Source organism: Pristis pectinata, chromosome 25, assembly GCF_009764475.1.
Source record: "Pristis pectinata isolate sPriPec2 chromosome 25, sPriPec2.1.pri, whole genome shotgun sequence".
In the NCBI taxonomy this organism is placed as follows: domain Eukaryota; kingdom Metazoa; phylum Chordata; class Chondrichthyes; order Rhinopristiformes; family Pristidae; genus Pristis; species Pristis pectinata.
The window spans coordinates 29,891,997-29,908,886 of record NC_067429.1 but is presented as its reverse complement, the minus strand read 5'-3'; the positions used below and the strand labels follow the sequence as shown (position 1 = coordinate 29,908,886).

The following is a 16,890-nucleotide window of genomic DNA, read 5'->3' as shown; positions in this document are numbered from 1 at the left end:
GCATTGAAGGCTCCAGACTAAGTGCTAGAAAATAAGGTTAACATAGATGGGTACTTGATGGTCAGCGTGGGCTCTTTCTGTGCTCTATGACTCTCTAGCTCACTTCAAATGTGGCTCTAAAGTCCTTTGGTGTCTGAGGTCAAGTGAGACACTAGGCAAGTGAGTTTCATGACCACTGGTAGAGCCCAGCACAGGAGTGCCAACTGGATAATTAATGTTGGACTTTCCCTGCAGTCCCCCCAATCAATTAAGCCAATCTTCAATCAATTTTATTTACTCCATATGATGTCGACTGAGCACACTGGAACACCATTCCATCTGCCACAACAGCAGCCTACTGCTGTGTGCCAGAACAAGTGCCCTAAGCCAAGCCTTTGAAGGCCAGCTACCACACAGGTGTCTACCCAACAGTAGCACAGGTGTGTGCTCTCTAAAAATAGTAGGGCAAATCAAATCGAGACAATTGCCTGTCCATTGGTCTCCCCTCAATAATCAGCACAAGGATGGAAGGAGTCATTGAACATGCAACCAAACTACATCACTCCCCAGTGCTCCAGATTTATCACAGCCTTGATCCAAACAGGAAGAAAAGAGTCAGATTTCAGAGGTGATGAGCCTGCCTTTGGCACAATGACTGTCGTAAGGTTAAAGGTAAGGATGTTTGCTCATGATTGCACAGTGTCCTTTCATAATTCCTGGGACAATGAAGCAGTCCATGCCCCAGTGCAGCAAGACCTGGATAATATTCATGCTTGGACTAATGTAGCTAATAATATTCATACCAAACACCTGACAATTGACATATAAGAAACAATCCAACCACTCCTATTAGATATTCACTTGAATTACCATTACAAATTTCTCACAATGTCCACTTAGGGAACTACCACTGAGCAGTAACTGGACTTGCTGCAGAAATGTGGTGACTGTCAGAGCAGATCATAGGATGAGTATTTTGTCACAAGTGGCTTAACTCCTGACTCTGCAAAGCCTTTCCACCATTAGTCATTTCCAACAACAGAGAGAGAGAGATACAGGAATGTGATGGAATTCTCAGCACTTACCTGAATGAATGCAGCCCCAGTATCACTCAAGAAGCTTGGCACCATCCAGGAAAAAGATTGACCTGCCCTCTATCCAACCTTAAACTATGACTTCAACATTCATACCTTTCACCACTGATGCACCATGGTGACTGTATATAAAATATACTGCAGCAGGTGAATAAGGCTAATTCAGTAATGCTTCCCACATGGTCTCCAACATCTGGAACAATAGGAAAGCAGTATATGGGAATATCACCATCTAAATCTCACATCACTTCGACTTGCAGGTGCACCCCTGTCCCTTCATTGTAATGGGTCAAAGTTCTGGAAAATTTTACTTAACAATACTGAACAAGAGTCTTTTTCATACATTGAAGAAGATAGTTCAGCACCATCTTCCATCTTCTCAAAAGATATGAGGGATGGGTAGTAAATGCTGACTGGATGACGTCACCCCCATCCAATAGATTATTGGCTGAAATTGTAAATTTTCTAATTCTTGGGAGTCATTCTTGAAAGAAGAAAGTTTTAGAAAATGATGAATGGGGTGTCAATAATTTCTTGACCTATAGGTGGAAAGTATCAGGTCCTGATTAGTTTTACTTGTCTGCCCATCATTCTTTCAATTCCACCTTTTGCTTATATTACATTTAATAAATATCTCCCTCTGACAATGTTAGTTTTCCTTGTAACTTCTGGTGTTATTTCCTCTTCATTTACTGCTGATGTATTCCATTTATATATTCGGTCAACAGTTAAGAGTGATAGCATACAATTTAATAAAGTTTATAAATGTGAAAACAGATACGATATCTTTATTAGTCACATGTACATCGAAACACACAGTGAAATGCATCTTTTGCACTGAGTGTTCTTGTCGCAGCCCTCAAGTGTCGCCACGCTTCCGGCGCCAACATAGCATGCCCACAACTTCCTAACCCGTACGTCTTTGAAATGTGGGAGGAAACCGGAGCACCCGGAGGAAACCCACACAGACACAGGGAGAATGTACAAACTCCTTACAAACAGCAGCTGGAATTGAACCCGGGTCGCTGGCACTGAAAAGCATTATGCTAACCACTGTACTATAGTGAATATCTCACAGATTAGAATAATAATTTAAAAAATAAAGGGAAACTAATGATTAGAAATAGAAAGGGGAGGTGGCTATTCAGCCCTTCATACCTGCTGCACCATTCAGTAAGATCCTGGCTGATCTTTGACCTCAAGGCCACTTTCCTGCAATAACATTGATTCCCTTAATTTCTGTTGTCAGCTAACTGAACATCTAATGATAAATTATTATTCAATTATTATTCATTAAATTGTTACTTATTATTCAACACTAAATCAAGTATGGCCTGTTGTGTAAATCATGGACATAGCCAGGAGACTGCCCCAAATATACTCTGGAAATTCCTTGCCTTTTGGGCTTGAGGTGTTCTGCTTCCCCAGGTCTGTATTTTAGCAGAAGCCTTGCATTATAACCAAACTGCTTTTGCTACAACCTTCTCTGGTTTCCATACTTTTGCAACCTGTTAGTTTGTTCCACGTTGCGCTGACTGAGTCAGAGAGGCAATTTAACTTAAAATGCTTCCTTTGAATGTTACACAGGTGTTTCCTTTGAAGTATATTCAGTTGTGTTCAATAGTGAGTCTAACAAGAGATAAACTCCATTTAAAGATGCCAATAGTAAAGCCAGTTGTTCAGCACAAGTCCTGCCGTGCATAAATCACACGACATGAGGATATTTTAGCGAATTCCCTGTATTTGTTCTTCAGGCAGTGATGATCCATCCCGACTGTGAGCCTCTGTTGGAGATCCAGCTGGCAGAGGAGATGTGTCTTTCCGACATTTCAACCTTCCAACTGGAGGAGGAGTCCGGTGAGTGAAGCATTGAAACTACAGAGGGGATGTAGTTGTGGGGTTCCTCGGAGCTTTTCTGTATGGCAGGGTGGGATTTGTTCTGTCCTTCAACTGGAAGCAACTACAGAGAAGTAGTTGGGCTCACCAGCTCCTGCTCATCTACATGGATGTGGAAATGACAACATTGTCTCTCTCAAAGTGAAGTACTGACCATGAGGTTTTCACCACAAATGGATCTGTTCTATAGGTTATGGGATAGCACACAATGAACAATAGTGAGCTGATCTTTACATCTGTTGTCATTTGTATTTTCATTGACCGTAAAGTTCAGGAGAGAAGTAAGTGAGTTGCTAACCATTGTGAAACCAAAACAGAATTGTCCACAGTCACCTCTTCAATTAACAGTCTGAATAACAGAGCACAGAACATAGAACAGTACAGCACAGGAACAGGCTTTTCAGCACACAATGTCTGTGCCAGACACGATGCCAAATTAAACTAGATCTCTTCTGCCTGCACATGATCCATATTCCTCCATTCCGCACATATTCATGTGTCCATCTAAAAGCCTCTTAAACGCCACTATCATATCTGCTTCCACCACTATCCTGGCAGCCCGTTCCAAGCACCTACCACTCTTTGTGTAAAAAACTTGCCCTGCACATCTCCTTCAACCTTTCCCTCTCTCACCTTGAATGCATGTTCTTGAGTATTTGACATTTCTACCCTGGGGAACAGATTCTGACTGCCTACCCTATCTATGCCTCTCATAATTTTATAAACTTTTATCAGGTCTCCCCTCAGCCTCCAGTGCTCCAGAGAAAACAACACAAGTTTGACCAACCTCTCCTTCGAGCTCATACCCTCTAATCCAGGCAGCATCCTGGTAAATCTCTTCTGTACCTTTCCCAAAGCTTCCACATCCTTCTTCTAATGGGGCAACCAAAATAGCACACACTATTCCAAGTACGACCTAACCAAAGTTTTACGTATACAGCTGCAATATAACTTCCTGACTCTTGTATTCAATGCCCCAAACAATAAAGGCAAGCATGCCATAGGCCTTCTTTACCCCCCTATCTACTTGTGTGGCCACTTTCAGGGAGCTATGGACCTGGACCCCAAGATCCCACAGTATGTCAATGCTGTTAAGGGTCCTGCCGTTAACTGTATACTTTCCCTTTACACTTGACCTCCCAAAGTGCAGCACCTCACACTTGCCCAGATTAAACTCATTGAAGGGATTGACAAATGAAGGAATGTTGAGCAGCTTGAACCTGAACACATTGGAGTTTCGAAGAATGGGTGGTGACCTTATTGAAAGCTGAGATTCTGAGAGGGATTGACGATGGATGCTGAGAGGGTGTTTTCCATGGTGGAGGTATCTATAACCAGGGGCAAAGTTTTAGAATAAGGAGTCACCCATGTAAGGCAGAGATGAGGGTGAATTTCTTTCCTCAGAGGGTTGTCAATCTTTGGGATTCTCCACTCCTGAGCTGTGGAGGCGGAGTCATCAGGTATATTCACAAATGGGACTGCACGGTAGGGAGAGCACAGGAAAGTGGTACAAAGGTCAATTGGATCAGCTGTGATCTAACTGAATGGTGGAGCAGGCCGGAGGGGTTGATCAGTGTATGGCTGCTCCTGTCCCCTTTATTTCAAGTTTGTTATACGTTTCCCTCTCTTATTTCCATGCTTTACCTCAGTACACCTTGATCTTCCACTGCTTCCTAACTTTCTCCTCTACCCTTGCTCGGCTTGTTGACGCTCATTCCTTCTCTCCCCTGCCTCAGGGTGTCACTCCATGTGGGACAACCTCTCCTGCTGGCCAGCTTCAGCTACTGGAGCGACGGTGGTTCTTCCTTGTCCCAAACTTCTGCTGCAGTATGCAGACCAGCCAGGTGAGCTGCCAGGTTTGAGAGCACATGACAGCTCTTTGTAGTTCTCCGTTATGTGAGTTGCAGACACTGTGGCTCAGAGCATGCAGATAGTTAGCGGAGGTTGGAATGGATATTGTGCTCCAAGACCGGGTCTTAAACGTACAAACACTGTTAAAAATTTGGGTGAATAGGGTTAGGAATCTGTAAAGAGAAATGCCTGCTTTTCTGATGGTGTGAAGAAATGTTGAGCAGTTTGAACCTGAACACATTGGAATTTTGAAGAATGGACCAGGTGCAAATCAGGAATATTCCCATCATATTGAAAGAAGAATTTAATTCAAGTTGCATTTAAGGATGAGGGTAAGTGCAGTAGGTTGGATTCTCCACCCCAGACACATCCGATTTCCCTAGTTAAATGTGACAGACAGAGACACAAGAGATTCTGCAGATGCTGGAATCTGGAGCAATACACAAGTGCTGGAGGAACTCAGCAGGTCAGGCAGCATCCATGGAGGGAAATAAACAGTCGACGTTTGGTCCGAGACCCTTCATCAGGTCCTGGACCCTCCATGGATGCTGCCTGACCTGCTGAGTTCCTCCAGCACTTTTTGTGTATTGCTCTAAATGTAGCAGACTTTGGGAATGAACAGGAAGTGTAGACGGTGAAACCTACTCCCAGAGGGGCCTTTCCTGCCCCTACTGTCTGTCCACCACTTGAGGCAGAACCCTGAGGCCTGGGTCCCAAGAGAGTCTCCAGGCCCTTTAACCCTCTTACCTTGGTGGAAACTGGAGTTAGACTCTGGGAAATTGCCTGAGTTTACCCAATGAATGAAGCTGGAATAGGTTCTTCTTTCGTCAATGGGCTTGTATGCCTTTGTCTCATTGGATGCTGATTCCTGCTGTCTGGTCACTTCTCCTGGAGAAGCTGGTGGTTGGCTATCTATTGGTGGTGCCATACCTGGCAGGAGTCTACCATGTACTGGAGAATGTCCAGCCAGGGAAACAGCTGGAGGGGTCTAGCAGAAGGGGAGCAAGATGCTGAGGTCCCACCTTACTGGAGCATTGCCCCTGGAGGAATGTCCCAAGATATTTGTTTAAAGTGATCTAATTTGCTTCCACGAGGCAAAAATAACTCCTCCATTACCACAACCTCATTCGAAGATGTGCTGCCCCTGTGCTGACTTGCACCAAAATTCATTCCCCACCATCAGTCAGTCAGCATCTGTGAAGAGAGCAGACCGAGTAACGTTTCTGGTGCATTATCTGAACACACCGGGTCCCATTGCTTGCTGCCCTGCATTGTCTCCCAGTCTAGAAACACCTCGGGTTTAAAACTCCCATCACTACATTTAAACCCCTCCACCCACTCACTCCTCCTTTTCTCTATAGCCTCCCGAGCACTTCAACCCCATGGGCTCACTCAAGTCCTACGTTTCTGGTTCCAAGTCCAACCCCATCATCTGGCCCTAAGATCTACACATCTCTCCCAAAACCTATTCCTTGTTCCTTTATTATTATTCCTAAAACCTATCACTTTGACCAAGCTTTAAATAATATCTCCTTATGCGGCTTAATGCCAGTTTTTGTCTTGTATGTATCAGTGAAGTTTAAAGTTTGGGGGCATTTCACTGTGTGATAAAACAATGAACATTGTTCATTTGTGATTCTTTCATAACCAGTCCAGTTCTACAGTATGACCACCTCAGTAACCAGATTGTGGTCTCGGGTGTTGCGATGACCTTTGTATTCTCTCCTTTCCCTCTGATTCCCTTCCCCCCCCACCCCCCCCCCCTCTCTCTCTCTCACACACACACACACACACACACACACGTTGTCTCTGTCTCTCTCACTCTGCTGTCTCTCTCACTGTCACTATCTCTCTCTCTCTCTCTCTCCCTCTCTCCCTTTGCATTTCACAGATGAGTCCTGTCCTTACTGAAACTCCAAACCCAGATATTATTGTAAAGGAAGTTTCTGAATTATAATAAACAACGGTAAAGGTGAAGGTGTTATTTCACCTTCATGACTATGGCTTTTATTTCTGGCTGACATTTTGTTACATCCCTTGACAATATTTGTGTAATCTCTTCCTTTGAAAAGTGCTAGTGCTGCGATTCACACAGAGTTAAACATAAATGAACAAAACACTCCACAATCCATAAAGCTCAGACTCTCAGGTGACTTACACTGAACACGATGTTTTACAAATTCCCAACAATGAGCTCCAGGTTCTGTGTCCACAAACACCACCTTCCTTCTTGACAGCAATACCGAATACTGTGAGCCAGCCTTTTGGTTGAAACCCTGTACAAAATTTAAGTTTCCCCTTCAGTGCGGTATAGAAGGAGAGCTGTTTTGTTAGAATTGCATCTTTTGAATAAAACTTTAAACCAAGATCCCATCTAACCCCACCAGGCAAATGTAAATCAGCTCACTGCAATATTTTGAAGAAGAATCAGAGATTTCTTCCAGCTGCTTTGGCTAATATTTATCCCTCAAAGAAATATCTCTATATCAAATGGTCTGATCATTGTCACATTGTGGTCTGTAGGTCCTCCTCCTGTACCTCTCCAATCCCTCTACTCTACACAGTCTAATACACAATGGAAGCAGTATTGCTGACTGCTGCCTGCTGGAAAAGATCTGGTGGCCGTGTTTCCTGTTCTGTAGATGTACCTCAGAGGCTGTTAAGATATCCCGAGGTTTTGAAAGGAGCTTAAAGAAAGGCAAATCTTTCTTTTCAACTCACAAATGTTAACGTAAAGAATTTTTTAAACATTTACACTACTCCACCTCACTGACAGCAGAAAAAGCCAAGTTCCACATCCAGCACCCTAATCCCTGTACATCATTTCAATTGCAAAATGTCCAAAAATATCATCAGGAATTGTGATATCCCCAAATTCAAAAAGTTGTTGAAGATAAGTAGACGATAAATTATGTGATGATCTTGACCTGGAGAATGTGAAGTAGGGGAGCGATTCAAAGGCTGATGAACAGTCTGACAGGTCACTCCATCCATAACCATGGCCTGTCCAATACGACAAAGAATTTGACAGACTCCTGTAACCCATAGGGGAAAGAAGAGACACTCATATTCACCACACTCAAGTATTTCATTGGAAATTGATTCAGAATTTGGAGTTAAATCTATAGTCTCCATTTGGGAAATGATCTGGAACTCGGTTTTCTAGAAGTTTACCCTTCTCTTGAATGATGATTAGAAAGTGTGTGCAATGGGTGAAGGGACCTCAATATTTTTGACAGGTTTACACAACCCCACCAGAAGAGCTGAAGCAATCACCTCTCATGGTCTGTGCTCAAGTCATTTTAGTCTTGCCTCTGATTGTCACATGAATGATCTCCCTTAAGTTATTTTCACAGTATAAGATTTGGTAATAATCTCAATCAGTCCTTGACACAACTGTCAAACCAGTTGTAAAAGAAATAATTCATGACAGATAGCAACCACGGCAACCAGAGCAGAGGCAAACTCAACATCCATTTCACAGCTAAGCAATTTATGTAACTGTCATCTTCAGACTGTGAGCTGCTTTGATGTACATTTGGAGAATTTACCTTCAGAAACCTGACTTTACAATAGATACCAAAATACTAACCAAATTAAGATCCTAAGATCCTCACCTCAGTGAGGAGCCCTTGCACTTACTGGTACTTGTAGAGATCTGTAATGTCTACACAGGTCACATATGGCCCCAAAATCTGGTAATTAAGCCACCAGCCACTTGGAACCACTGGGTTTATGTCTTTTGTCTATTGGTCTCTTGCTGTTTAAAATTCTGGGGTCTGCTGGTTCATGTAACAAAAAGAGTGATAAATAGGAAGAGATTGCAAATTTATGGCATCTGTCACAACCTCAGGGCTGCTGCTGCTTCTCGGAATTGAGGATAACTTGGTCCCATTCTGGTTTTGTGGTCCAATTTGGGAACTGCAGGCTCTTCCACAGATGGACTCCCGTAACCCATCGGGGAAAGAAGGGACGCCCACACTCACTACACCCAGGACCTGGACTTGGAGTGGGGGTGGTAGTGTTTGAGGTGGTGGCACTCCTATTCTTTGCTTCAGCCCCGGTGTGCTCCCAATGCAGCGATTCAAAGTTCTCAACACCGTCCCGAATGCTCCTCTGCTTTGACTGATGATGGATCAGGGTTCCCAGGGGATGTTGCATTTCACTCAAGGATGCTTTGGCTGAATTATTCAACAGGAAATCCAGAGGCGTTTCCCTGATGACCAGACCACACAACTTCCAAACCAGCCACAGCAAGTTAGGAATATAAAATTCAATTAAAGGAAACTGAATTAAAAAAGAGCTTCTTACAGTAACCATAACCATGAAACGAGCAGAATTGTGTTCTCTGATATTCTTTAGGAAATTTGTCTCCTTACCTAGTCTGGCCTTTATGTAACTCCAAGCCCACGTTGCCTCTTAACTGAAACGGCCTAGGAAGGCATGCAATTCAAGGGCTGTTAAGGATGGGCAATAAACACTCTCTTGGCAGCGATACCCACAGCCTGTGAGTGAGTAAAATAAAATGATTTTCTAAAGTGCTTTATAGCCAATTAGTAGTCGTGAGTTGCAGTGTTGTGGAACACAAACCCAATTATCTTTCTGAAAGTGTTCAGGCAGCCAGAACAGTTTATACACACTGGATGCAGATTGAGTCTGTCTGTAGACTGCAGCAAAGCTCAGCAAGTGTCAAGGCTGGAGAAACTGGGGTTGATTTTCTGACAGCACAGGAGGTTAAGGCAAGATTCAACAGATGCATTCAAAATCTTAAAACTGTTTCCAGTAACAGCAGTACTGGTAACCCCAGACTTACTGGAAATGCCAAAAGAACCTGATGGAAATAAAATGACTCGGTGTGTGGTTATGGTCAAGAATTCATTGTCCAAAGAGAAAGTGGAACCAGATACCATTGTTGCTTCAAAAGCAAGTTGGATAAGTTCTTGGAAAGGAAACGCTTGGAAGACTGTGAAGAAAGAGCAGAGAACTGGGACTCTTTCAAAGAGCCAGCATTAGACAATGTGCAAAATTACCACTTCAGTGTTCTATGATCATATGGGGCACAGTTTAAAGCCAAAATGGATGAATTGAGGGTGGGTGAATTATAAAAGTATTTTAAAATCTGAAACCAACTTCCTACCTTCCCCACCCCCATTCCCGAGGGACAGGCTGCCACTTCCCTCTCAGGAAGTACAATGTCAATTTAAGTATTACAATGAGGTTGAGAGTTTTACACTTAACCTCTGAAACCTGGCCATTCTGGTCTCCCATCCCTCCAAACACCCAAAAGCTCAAAAGAGGCGAGGACAGTTTTGTGGCCGAAGCAAGTGCTTTTACAACATTGCTTGTACCCAGGAGGAGATGAAGCATTTCCCGTGGTCACTCTGGTCACTCAGGACTCCGGAAATTCTCAGTTAAAACTCTACTTTCGTGGTCTGAATAACCATCCCTGGCATGGCTGGGGTCTCCTATTCACTGGCATCAGCCTTTTCATGGTATCAAATCTGCCTGCTAGCTTCGTACACTTGGACGTTCTACCTCTTTGCTACCTGCAGTTCTTAATTTCCTTCTCCACGGTTTCTGGTTGCTCACCATTTTGGGAAATTGCCAGATTTTCGTCCTTGGATCCGAGTAGAAGACCTTAAACCTGGCCAAATTAATCTCTATTGTGCTACAGTCTTTCCTGCTATCACTTAGTCTTTCCATGTCTTTATGTAACTTTCTGCCTACAGTGTTACAGTTCCTCCAAACTTGTGGCAGTGACAAACTTTGGGTACACAACTCTCTGTTGCTTCATCACAGTCATTAATAAATATTGGAAACATTGTGAACGCCACATCACTCAGAGAATGTTCCCTGTATCCCTAGTCTTGGATATGAAATCCCACAGGTCACTAATCTGTTGAACGGACTTCCAGCTAGACAGTCTTGTCAAACACAACCCAATTTCTGCTAAAACTTTACTAACATTTGCATTTGAAATAGTCAGTGGAATTCTGAACAAAGAATAAAAAACTTATTATTGCTGGCCTGATTTTAAGATTGTAAAGGGTTTACTTGAGTGACATCTGTTGTCTCATGTGGACTTAACTGTCCTTATAAAGAGATTTGCTGCAAACAACATGCCAGAATTGCCAGGAAAATTCATCCAGTAAAATTGATTCTTTTCATGGAACGTTCGTGGTTATTCTAGGGAATGGATTGTTCTTTACATTTTGGCTGGCCACTATCAGACCCAAGAACCCTGGGTGTTAGATACCGAAATTTGTGCACTCCACTTTTCCTTAAAAGTGTCCTCTCATCCAAGCTCTTCTACTTCGAGGGGATTTTTCCACTTTCTCAGCATTAGAATTGGAGTCCTGGTTCCTATTTGTACTTTGTGAGATGGGCCATAACCCACCGAAACTGAGTTAACGAGGGCAGTCCATAGAGGGAGGAGAGAGGTCTTCTCTCCATCTAAGCTACATTCAGACTTGGGGTTCAGAAGTTCGATTTAGGATTCTGTCCTACTACTCAACTCCGTGTATGTATTTAGATGTAAAGGTCTTGGAGATCACAAAGAGGCATCAAAACCAAAAGAACTGCACAGAAGCAGAAGATGAGTGATGGGTCTGCATTTATGGAATTCACAGTGGAGAAGGAAAGATTTGTATTGATATGTTACCTTTCACCATAATATCTCAAGATGTTTTTCAGCCAAGGAAAACGACTTAAGCATTGCCACAGTGGTACCACAGGGCAAAGCAAGATGCCATAAATAATATTTTTTTAAAATGATAATGGTTAAGGAATACATTTATACACAACAGTATATGTCTCACACGTTTTCTGTTTTGTTTCAGGTTTCAATATTGGGGAAATGTGGCTTTACACCTTTATGATTGACCTTACTGTAGGTGTGAGCACTTCTTCAGCCTACGACTGATATGTACTGGAGGAATCTCCCTTCGTTACTCTGGGCATTGTCCATAACCATTCCTTGACTGTGTATCATGATCCCATTATGAATGATTCAGCATTTACCTCCTAGCTGCAATGGGTTCACTTGCTTAGTTCTACAGGTTGACCAAGGTGATAGGCCATCTTATCAGGGGGTCTTATCCTGAATATGTCATCAAATCAATCCCTTTAGGATCATTCTCAAGTGATGTTTTTCCCTTCTTCCCCTATGGTACTAACTTAAAATAGCAAAAGATATTCGGGGATAGCCCACATTAGCAGACTGATTCATCCTGGATGCTCTGAATTATAAGGAGTTTTGATCACCTGGGCAGTTGGGTGGTCAGTCATCATGAACTGCAGATCTAATGATGTTACTCTTGCCACAGGGAACGTGAGCAGACAGTGCACTGATGAAGGTTGGACCGAGCTGCTGCACTCTTACTCCGATGCATGTGGCATCAACATAAGCAACATGAAAGACAACATCGAGGTCAGTGCTTTGCTTTCAGAATTGGTCTTTAAGTGTTGGATTTATTCTTTCCTTAGATGTGTTCACTATCAACAAATTTTTCACTTTCTCCAAAAGGATAGCATCCTAGGACATTGTCTCCTTCCTTTGTAAAGTGAACAACCATTTAACATGTTTTAAGAAATGGTAAATAGTACCTTCTCCACGGGGTGGGAATTGCATTTAGTGGCAGTGCTAGTGTAGTCTTCCTCACTGGGTATTGTGTTTGATTACCTTCAGTAGAACTGAAGGTCAAGTTGGCAATGTTACAGCCAGCTAGAGCCTTAACACTGCATTGGTGCCACTGCCCAGGGTGGCTTTTTTTAACCCATTGCTTTCTCTGAATGGTTTTCTCTTCTCTGTATCCAGTAGGGACCTTGTGAAAAGCAGGAAGCACAAGACAATGAACAGTACCTGAAGGGGGGGGGGATTTCTGACCTGAACTAATGAGTGAGCAAGCGGTCAATCCATGGAATAGAACGCAGTGGAAGCTGTTGGTGTTGAGTCACTCAGATACAAATTAGAAAGTGTTCCTTTGGAAAATTTTGGGATAGAGTATTTGAATAATTTGAAATGTGGGAAGTGTCAGCCTGGGCACAACAAATCTGTGGAATAAAGTTTCCCAAAACTTTTCACCACTGGGGTTTCCTTATGTATGGATTTGTTGTAAACTAATAGATGGAGATTGATTAAATGATTTCAACAATTCCATTGTCACCATGTTGTGAGACTATTAGAATAGCAAAACTCAAAAAGATGGACCTCAGTCTTTATCATCTGGTATTTCCTTTGCTTCTGTTTTCTTGCCTTCAACCACTACTTTTTCATTCAGCCACTGAATGTGCAGATACACAAGCGGTGTCTCTGTGCTGTAAGTTGTTCAGGTGTTCTTGGTTCTCAAGTGGAGATGATACAGGGTGGACAGCTTCCTATTCATCCTGTAGATTAATTCCATTCCATCAAGGAGCTTCTTGGAGGCTAGGTGCAGTATTACACTGGGGAACACTGGGAGAAGGATTGGAATGGTGACACAGTCTTCCTTGACCCAGTCAGGACTGGGATTGGGTGTGTGTCGATTCATTGGCTAGAATCATCCCTGCTCTGTCATTGAGTACGTTTTACTGGAGGCCATTGTACCACTTGGTGAACAGAATCTGCATTACAACTCTGGGAGGAAGTCCAGCCACTGGGAAAAGACAGTTGAGGAGGACCCTTTCCCTGTGGCAGACAGCAGGGAGATTGCTTTGTAATGACCATAATCAGACTTCTTTCTTAGATAGAGTGGAGATGGAGAGGATGTTTCCATTAGTAGAACAGTCTAGGTTCTGAGGGCACAGCCTCAGAACAAAGGGACGTCCCTTTAAAACTGAGATGAGAAGGAATTTCTTCAGCTAGAGGATGGTGAATCTGTGGAATTTGTTGCTATAGAGGGCTGTGGAGGCCAAGTAATTGGGTGTACTTGAGGCAGAGATTGATAGGTTCTTGATTGGGAAGGGGGTTAAGGGTGACAGGGAGAAGTGGGGACAATGGAGTTGAAAAAATCAGCCATGATTGAATGGCGGAGCAGACTCGATGGGCCAAATGGCCTAACTCTGTTCCTATATCTTATGGTCTTATGTGGTCTTCATGAAGGTGGTGATGACTGTGGAGTAAAGATCTCAAAGATCCCTGGCATGCCCTCCTCCACCCAAACCAGGGAGATGGGTCACAAATCCATGACAGAACTACTTTTCCACCATTTTTTAGAGTTTCAGCAAAATTTTATCTACTCCAGAGATCCTGTTGTTCTCCAGCTGGTTGGTGGCCTTCTCAATCTTCTGCCAGCCTACGGTAGCACTGAGCCTATAGTGGATGGTATACTGTGGGAGTCAGGCACATTCATGTCAAAGGGGGTCTTGGTTGAGGAGGATGGGCCCTACATTAAACATCCCTAAGTCAAGGTTCCTCTTCCAACCTTCTCCCACTTCACAACTCCTCCCAACAATAATCAATGTCCATGATGAGACCCTGGGAAACACAGACTACTTTCCATATCTCAGGAGGCACCTCTCAGGGAAGACAGACATCAATGACAAAATTCACCCCTGCCTCCGGTATATCAGCACAGCCATTGGCTATCTGAGGGAAATGGTATTTGAAGACCAAGACCTCATTCCCAGCACCAAGCTCATGGCCTACCAAGTAGCAGTGATTCCTGCCCTCCATCATGTGCAGTAGATGTGGACCATCTTCAATTAACACTGGAGAGACACCACCAGCACTGCCTCCTCAAAATCACTCAAGTCCATTGGCAAGAGAGGTGAGACAGTGTCAACGTCCTCTCCTGGAGTAACGTCCCCTGCAATGAGTCAACAATCTTGTTCAACTAACCCGAGTGGGTGGATAATATTGCCTGAAACAAAAACAGAAAACACTGGAAACACTCAGTAGATCAGGTAGCATCTGTGGGGAAAGGAACAGAATGAATGTTTGAGGACACACCAGGAACCATATCGCCTACACAATTGACACCAAACAACCTCACAGCTCCATCACAGCAAGAGATTTCTAGGGGAACAGAGGAAACACTTCAAGGATGTTTTCAAAGTTTCCTTGAAGAATGTGACGTCCTCTCTGATTGGTGAGAATCCCCGGCCTGTGATCAACAAAAACAGAGAAAGAGCATCCGGATAGGCTCTGAGCAGCTTGTGTCTACATGACTAGAGCGCACCAAGGCCAAGAGTAGACAGCAAAAGGACCGCATAACATCCTAAACACCCCACCCACCTTCAAAGACCATGTGTCCCATCTGTGGATTCTGAGCAGGAATCTCAGGACCCACAGAACTAGGGTGGAAGCAAATCATTCTTGTCCCCAAGAATGACTTGTTTCCACTCCAGTTCTGCTCTTTCTTGGGAATCGATCAGTCACTTGGAATGATTTTTTATTGCACATCCTCTATTCTACCACCATATGTGCACAATAGGGTTAACATTGGCTCTGCATGAAAGTTTAAAACAGGCAATAGCAAATCGGTGATCTGCTTTACAGCTGAACTGCATTTTAATTTCACTGAGGTTAAAATAGACTACGGATCACATAAAGTCAGAATCTACCCCAGGATATCTGTGACTCTTGCATTTAAATTAATCTTGTACTTTTCTTTCTGTGATTACTCCTTTCATCAGAACAGTGAGACGCAATCACATTTGCTGACTTGAGTCTTATCAGTCCTGCTCCAGGGCAAAGCCAGCAGGATGTGGATCTGCGGGGCACTTGCCACCCCATGTCCCCTGCCCCTTCTCCACCTCTCTGTCCCATCCTCCCTCATCTCATTGCCACCTTCCTGCCCCAGACTCGCAACAAACCAACACTGCCTCCTGCCCACCCACGCCCACTCTCACCAGCACCCTTCCCCCTCCCTACATATGACATTGACAGCTTTGGCAAAGATTGATCTTTAAGGCAGGTTGTGTCTGAATCCTACTCAAGGCTGGGTTAAGCTCAGAGCTTCCCATTGAAAGAGTCAGGACACCTCCCTCCTCCTCATTTTGTTATGCAATCTTGGGAAAATGTAGAGAACCATAGGGATGTGAAGGTAATCGTTTCCTCCGTGTGATCCTGGTGTTCCTGCAGGTCAGTGATACCAGTAACGTGTCTGTGGACAATAGCTGGTTCTACAACTGATGTCACAACGTGTGTATAAGGCTCTCTGACAGTCTGCAGCCATCACAGTCACAGTGGGGCACCTGTCATCAATCACACATAAAGTGAATTAAGACTGGTATAAGAACCACTTTGAAAGAAGATTTAGAAATATAAAGTATGAAACATTTCTTGAGCACATTCATTGCATCACTGCACTGCTAAGACAGAGCAAATTCTCTTCCTCCCCTGCTGTAGTAATTTGTGCTTTTTGTGTAAAAAGGACCGGTCTTGATAATGATTATTTTTACCATTCAGGGGATATTTCTGCAGGCAGTGAAGATTAGTTACACTGTCGGACACAGCCTGTCTCTGTTGTCACTGAGTGCTGCCGTGGTCATTCTCTGTCTCTTCAGGTAAGTACTTCTCTATTACAAATGTATTATATTCGTTGAATCATAAAACAACAGAAAGACATCGTCTTAGTTTATTTCCCCACATGAACCATAAAATAAACTCCCCTTGCTCTCCATTCTCATCAGACCTCACCACATTCAATTTACTTCTTGTCCCCTACCTTCCCTTTGATACCCGACTTACTCTAATCAGAATGTTCCACTGCCTCCCATTATCCAATGAGGTTTTACATTGCAGGTTTTTAGAATGGGGTTTGAACCTGAGGCTCCAATTCTCAGAAACAAGAAAGTTGCCATCAATCCATAGCAAAGGTGGCTGAATGTGGAGGGAGACACGGCAACTTTATACATAGGACAACTGACTGCCGTGCACAACCAACCCAGCAACGTATTGAGAGAGGAGTTATTAAGAGTAGAGATGTAGAGAGTAGAGTCATAGTGAACAGAATCATAGAGTCATGCAAGCCCCTCAGACCTTCAAGTCTGTGTTGACCATCAAGCACCCATTTATACGAATCCTATTCTATGCACACTATGTACACATCAACTCCTCCCAGATTCTACCACTCACTGAGACACTTGG

General features: G+C 43.5%; 1 protein-coding gene across 1 annotated transcript in view; it reads left to right on the top strand.

The window, feature by feature from the left end:
• The first annotated feature begins 630 nt into the window (after positions 1 to 630).
• LOC127582845 (vasoactive intestinal polypeptide receptor-like) overlaps positions 631 to 16,890 on the top strand; it is a 53,624-nt gene continuing 37,364 nt past the window's right edge. Inside the window, exons 1-5 of the mRNA XM_052038411.1 lie at positions 631 to 651; positions 2,828 to 2,930; positions 4,706 to 4,813; positions 12,146 to 12,249; positions 16,210 to 16,307. Of these exons, the coding sequence (XP_051894371.1) occupies positions 631 to 651; positions 2,828 to 2,930; positions 4,706 to 4,813; positions 12,146 to 12,249; positions 16,210 to 16,307 (434 nt within the window). The remainder of the gene's footprint in view (positions 652 to 2,827; positions 2,931 to 4,705; positions 4,814 to 12,145; positions 12,250 to 16,209; positions 16,308 to 16,890) is intronic.